This window comes from Girardinichthys multiradiatus, chromosome 11 (assembly GCF_021462225.1).
Source record: "Girardinichthys multiradiatus isolate DD_20200921_A chromosome 11, DD_fGirMul_XY1, whole genome shotgun sequence".
In the NCBI taxonomy this organism is placed as follows: domain Eukaryota; kingdom Metazoa; phylum Chordata; class Actinopteri; order Cyprinodontiformes; family Goodeidae; genus Girardinichthys; species Girardinichthys multiradiatus.
In genome coordinates, this window is record NC_061804.1 from 3,977,501 (window position 1) to 3,984,495 (window position 6,995).

General features: G+C 42.6%; 1 protein-coding gene across 4 annotated transcripts in view; it reads left to right on the plus strand.

Moving 5' to 3' along the window:
* The window catches only part of st6gal1 (ST6 beta-galactosamide alpha-2,6-sialyltranferase 1), a 56,036-nt gene extending 51,381 nt beyond the window's left edge, over positions 1-4,655 (plus strand). For all 4 annotated transcript variants that reach the window (XM_047378910.1, XM_047378906.1, XM_047378907.1 and 1 more), the window contains one exon: positions 985-4,655. In XM_047378910.1, coding sequence (XP_047234866.1) covers positions 985-1,250 — 266 coding nt within the window. In that variant the 3' untranslated portion in view covers positions 1,251-4,655. The remainder of the gene's footprint in view (positions 1-984) is intronic.
* Positions 4,656-6,995: the final 2,340 nt, after the last annotated feature.

Here is a 6,995-nt window from a genome sequence, read left to right on the forward strand (position 1 = left end):
CCAAAAATCAGAAAATCTGGTGTAAAAAATGAAAATTACAAAAATAATCACAGTCCAGGAAGCAAAGCAACCAGTTTCCTAAAGGATAAACAGTCACCGATCATGCTTCACATTATCAACACCTGTCTAATGGTGTGTTGGTCCACCTATTACTACCAGACCTGTCCTGACCCATTGAGGCATGGACTCCATTGGACTCCTAAAGGTGTGTCGTTGTGTCTGGCGCTAACATGGTAGCAGCAGATCCTGGTTCAGTTCTGAGTCTTACAATTGGTATGCAATGTATTCTTATACATTTCAATAAGAAACAGCATTAGCATCAGAAGTTCAAATCATAGTAGCTCATCTGTTGGATCAGACTTGATAGGCCAGACTTTTCACGATCATCTTGGTCTCCCATGATTCTGTCGCTGCTTTCTGCTGTTCCCTCCTCGGACCACTTTTGATGGTTTCTTTACACTGCAGACCGGGAACACGCCACAGGAGCTGTAGCTTTAGAGATGACCTGGTTGTCACTCAGCACAGTTTGGGTCTTGTGAAATTGCTCACAATTTTGTACTTGTCCATTTTTCCTGCTTCTTATCAACTTTATGAGCAAAATGTTCACTTGCTTCTGAATTTATCCCAATAACCAAACAGGGACCACGATGAAGAGATAATCTGTGTTATTTACTACCTGTCAGTGGCTGTTAGGCCTGATCAGTACATGTTTCCACTAAAGTATATCCCCTCCACACAGCTGCGACTTTTTCCATTATCGTCTAGTCATTCATGCTCATTCCTACTCTGTGTTTATGTGCAGAAATGGGTGTCCTAGTTCTGTTTGAGATTAAGAGATATTTTTGTTCCAGCTAACCATTTCAACAAGCTGCACATATTGATGCACTTACAAAATAATTTTTCTTATTTATTATGTTTGCTGCCATGTGAAATTTATTTTAGGAAAATCTCAAGAATGAAATGTTGTCCTCCTTTCCTTTGCAGGCACCATCCTGATGATGTCACTGTGCGAGGTGGTGCACGTCTACGAGTTCTTGCCATCCCGCAGGAAGACGGAGCTCTGCCACTACTTCCAGCGTTTCTACGACGCCGCTTGCACGCTCGGGGCTTACCACCCACTGTTGTACGAGAAGAATCTAGTTAAGCGCATGAACCAGGGCTCGGATCGAGACATCTACATCCACGGACGCGTCACATTGCCCGGGTTCAGCGCCATGAACTGTACCGCAAAAGCGGTGCGAGAGCACTGACTGACCACCAACATGCACAGTGCAAAGCTGAAATCTGAACCTGCATGATGAGCGAGGACAGACGCATGAAGCCCTCACATTCACTGCTTTTGTTTAATGAGCGCCTTCTATTGATATTACATGACAACACAGAGAAACACTGGAGTGAAATGACAAATACTGGCACAAGCACTTGTATGTAGGTAAGCTATTCCATACAGTATTTTAGAATTATATACAGTGAAAGCCTGAACCTCTACAGATCCATAATGCTGTCTCAAGACATTTTGAGAATCCTTGATGGTACTAACAAATATTGGTTAAATTACACAGAGATATCAGGTCTGATTATCGAGTCTAACTGCAAATTATTTCATTCTAAAAACAGGATGTTTTGTCTGTAAAATATTTGGTGCCAGTGTCCAAAAGACCTATAACTGACCACCTTGCAAAAACTGTCAACTTTTATGGGGAATATATAACTTTACTGCAGATAAGTAAAGGAATGTTCATAACAAAAAACAAACTTCATCCTGTTTTAGTTTTCACTTCTTAAATAAATAAATAACCACAAATATGGTTCAGCTTTTGCCTAAACTGTTGTAAAACATTTTTTTAAATCTTAGGTGATTATTATTAAATCGTAGGTGGCCTGAAATATTCAAATCAGCAGGATGGTCCTTCACTCGACTCTCTGCCTTTACTGTTTAAAGCCAGATGTTCATTTCATGCACCTACCTGATCCCATTTTCCTTGGATCGACCAAGCTGCAATATATGAATCTTAATGAAAAACACACCAATTTAGGATAAAACCTCCTATATTTTAAAGAAGACTAAACTGCCATGTTCTGTTTTTACCTAGAAAAAGAGAATATACGTTAACAGTTCATTAGGAACTTTAATTTTCACTATCATGTTTGTCAGTTCGCTTTTATTTCAGCACCTCTTGTTTAAAGCTCATCCACTGTCCTAAAAGAAGTGAATTCTGTTTTCCGGTTGATTTGAGCACTTCTAAAGTCCTTTTACAGGCAAGGAATGCATAGTTCACTATCAACATTTGATTTGTTGCCATCACCCGTTGCGATTTACAGACAATTTTACAAGTGCAACTTTCTTACACAATCTATAGAATTTACAGATAAGCCGCTGCTTGCAACCCCACTCTCTCTCTCAAGAGAGAATTTGAAGCCATGGCATTTATGTTGGACAGTGTGACAAGTATATTTTGCATTAAAATTGCAGACTAAAAGACCCATAACTTCTGACTTTCACATATAGCAGCAACACCCAAAAATGTCAAACTACGCAAACCTCTTCTGTAATCTATCTGTTGGGTCATATTTATTGTCTGAACTTGTATCTCTTTTAAATTATGAAATTGTGAGGCTGTTTGAGAAGGCAGAAAACTCCAACACCATGCATGGTAACATATATTTAAAATGTACCAATGTTTAAAAGTCCTGTAACAAACTGCTTGCATCCTAAGTAATCATTCAACATATATCATTGTAACACCCAGGAGGAAAATCTGTTGCTTGGCTACACAAAGCAAAAGGGAGTTTAATTTTCAAAAGGGTTTGTGTTGGCTTTTTCAGAAACTGCACGTCAAACTTCTTAATTTATACATGGTTTTGGTAGGCTGTAGTGTGTGAAAAGTTTGTATTTTAAATGGTTTGTAAAAAAGATTCTGTTTAATGCTGAATAGGTTTTGATTTTTGGACATCTGGAGATGTACAGTACAGGTTCTGCCTGGTTTCTTTAGGCACTGGATCTTTTAACACTAATTTTAGCATTTAAAGAAAATGGATATTAGAAAAAGTCTCTGTATATCATACATGCTTTAGCGCTGCAGGTTTTTGTTGCCAACCTCTGGACAAAACATAAGTTCATGTTAGCCAGTAAGAAAGCCCTAATTGATGCCAAGAGTTCTGTATTTAAGGTCATTGTTTTCCAATTTGCACATTTATTAGACTGTCTTGGTAGCTAGAGCTGAGCCACTTATGAAGATAAAGTTGTATGCAGAAGTTTCCATCCACTCATCATGGGGACAGATCATCTTTTTATATGGGGCTTTTTTTCCAACATAGAACTTTAGTAATTTCCTTTTTTTATAGACAAACATTTGGTGGATGAGTTTAAAGTTGTTGTAAGTTTCATTCAATCCCCACTGGGTCAAAAATATAAATCAACACCTTCTGATGTCGAGTTTAATGTCTCTTCAGAAGTAACCGGTCAACCATTCTTTTTTTAGCCATCAACAGACTTCTGGTGTAACTCTGCCTGAATATAAAAATATGGCAAATTACTCAAATCAATTTAAATGTATTTCCTGGCACAAAGTTGGCATTTAAACAAAGTTTATTAATTATCATCAAGGCTGGTGTGTTTTTGGGACCATTGTCCTGTTGGAACACCCAGTTGTGTTTATTTATGCACCAGTACCACTGACAGCAAAACAGCCCCACAGCATGATGATGCCACCACCATGCTTGACAGTTGGTACAATGTTCTTAGGTTTCAAACCGTAATCTTGATTCCACTGGACATGCTACTTGTCTTTGTGGCCCTAAAATATATCCATTTGGCTTGTTTATGTGGTCAGCTAGCTTGAAGATGTCTGTTTTGGAGCAAGGTTTTGTTGGCAGGCATGTCCATGATGAAGTAAAACTGTGTTCACTGTGGACAGTGTTCCCAATTTTGTCTACTTCAGACGAAAGGAAATTGGTTTGATTTTCAGGAACAACCTGGAAACCTCCAAGGCTCACATGGACAGGGAACGTATTGGGAACACAACTGCCACTGTCAAGTAAATACAGTCCTGAATTTGATGATGCTCATGTCCATGAGGAATGGATGAAAACTTTTAACTGAAACTGTAGCTGTGTAATAAGTGGGGCATTAGATGCCCGTATTGGCACATGTGCTTTAGTTTTTAAAACAGCAGCTATAAAAGGCTATGCTGACTATTTAAAAACGAGAAAACATTTTTAAATGACTCCTTGCCTCCACATAGTACATTTACAGCACAGAAACAATGGGGGAGATGTTAAACTGCCCAAACTTAAACTGGTCTGAACCTTAAGCTCAGAATGTTTCAAATTGTTCCCGTAGCATTATATTTCTACCTTTGTCTCTGTTGAGACATATCCCTAAGCATACTTTAGCAAATCTGCCGTTCACACTTGACACTGTTAACACAAAATCAGATGCTATGGTCCAGATTTAAAGAAAGGTGGCCTGCACGTTGCTCAATGAATGAGCTGGAGTGATTTTCGCAAGGGAAAAGCAGAACAATTCACGGATGTTTTTATTTGTTTGCAGCATATCTGCAATTAACTCCATTTGTAAAAATTCAGTATGTTAACCTATGCATGGCTATTCTTTTTCGTAATAAAGAGCCACCCAGGGGTACTTTCACCTATTATGTATATGTACTCGTACTTGTCATTTTCCGCTTTATCCGGGACCGGTTTGTGGGGGCAGCAGACTCAGCAGAGACGCCCAGATGTCCCTCTTCCCAGACACCTCCTCCAGCTCCTCTGGGGGGAGCCCAAGGCGTTCCCAGGCCAGCCGAGAGACATAGTCCCTCTCCAGTGTGTCCTGGGCCGTCCCTGGGCCTCCTCCCGGTGGGACGTGCCTGGAACACCTCCCGAGGAAGGCGTCCAGGAGGCATCCGGTATAGATGCCCGAGCCACCTCAACTGGCTCCTCTCAATGTGGAGGAGCAGCGGCTCTACTCAGAGCCCCTCCCCCTATCTATAAGGGAGTGCCCGGCAACCCTACGGAGGAAGCTCATTCAGCCGTGAACAAGGCCCCGAGATACTTGAACTCCTCCACTTGAGGCAGGAACTCCCCTCCAACCTGAAGAGGACAAGCCAGCCTTTTCCGGCCATGGACTCCTCCAAGTCCATGGCCTCGGACTTGGAGGAGCTGATCTTCATCCCAGCTGCTTCACACACGGCTGTGACCCGCCACACCGCATGCTGTAGGTCTTGGCTAGAGGGGCCAGCAGAACGACGTCATCTACCAAAAGAAGAGACGGAATCCACTGGTCCCCAAACCAGACCCCCTCCGGCCCTTGGCTGCGCCTAGAAATCCTGTCCATAAAAGTTATGAACAGGACCAGTGACAAAGGGCAGCCCTGCCGGAGTCCAACATGCACCGGGAACAGGTCCGACTTAGTGCCGGCAATGCAGACCAAACTTCTGCTCCACTTGTACAGAGACCGGATGGCCCCTAATAAAGGGTCCCTGATTCCATACTCCTGGAGCACCCCCCACAGGGCATCACGAGGGACACAGTCGAATGCTTTCTCCAGGTCCACAAAACACACGTGGACCGGTTGGGCAAACTCCCATGAACCCTCGAGTACCCTGTAGAGGGTATAGAGCTGGTCCAGTGTTCCACGGCCAGGACAAAAACCACACTGCTCCTCCGGAAGCCAAGGTTTGACTATCGGCCGGACTCTCCTCTCCAATACCCTGGCGTAGGCCTTACTGAGGAGTGTGATCCCCCTGTAGTTGGAGCACAGCCTCCGGTCACCCTTCTTATGAAGGGGGACCACCACCCCAGTCTGCCAGTCCAGAGGCACTGTCCCCGACCGCAACGCAATGTTGAAGAGGTGTGTCAACCATGACAACCCTACAACATCCAGAGACTTGAGGTATTCAGGGCAGATCTCATCCACCACCAAAGCCCTGACACCGCGGAGCTTTTTAACCACCTCAGTGACTTCAGCCTGGGTGATGAAAGAGTCTAACCCCTATTCCCCAGCCTCTGCTTCCACCTGGGAATGTGTGATGGCAGGATTGAGGAGATCCTCGAAGTACTCCTTCCACCGCCCGATAATGTTCCCAGTCGAGGTCAGCAGCCTCCCACTTCATGTAAACAGTGTTGGCGAAGCACTGCTTCCCCCTAGTGAGGCACATGTATATGCATGTTTGAAATGTGTAAAACCTTTCTCTGAAGTTGCCACGTTACAGGAGAAAGTAAAAACCCAACTGTGTAGCTGCATGACAGCTAACGCTCATTCTTTTCATTCACATATCTTCGTTGGCATGCAAACAGACGACAAACTGTGGCGTTCCTTGGACTTTGAACACCATGTCTTCTGAACTGAATTATAAACCACACGGTGCAACCCTGAAGCTCAAACTGAAGGCAAGCACTCAATTGTTCTGAAAAACAAAGTAGCCATTTTTCTGTGTTACTGCCAATATAACCTACATATAAAAACGGTTTACACCTTTTATCTGATGCAGAGTAGCTTTACACTCAAATGCAAATTACTTAATTTTCTACTGTTCTGTACTCTTTAAAACATTCCTCCCACTATGTTCAGCAGCATGTGATTGGTCAACCTTTGGAAGCATCTCACATTGTGTACCATTGAAGATTTCCTTTGTTGCCTAATAGAAACAAGATGTCAGGTCAGCCGCCATATTGTGAATCAGAAGTTCATCTCAAAAAGCAATAAAAGTATAGCCGGAAATGGAATATTCCTTATAAAGATTGAACCATTTCACTCCATGTGAAGAAACCATGTGAAGAATAATTGGTGACTGACGAGATTAATAATAGTAGTAGTAGTAGTAAGAAATCTCTGACTCAAGTCTAGCTGACTTATAGTTTAACATTTCTTTCCTATGTAATGTGAAACACCAGAGCCTTGTGCTGCTAATGCATAGCATTACAGAAGAGCGGACTTAAAACCCTTGGCTTAGAACTGTCTTGCAAAGCTTCTTGCATGCGTTTCAGCAGCAAAC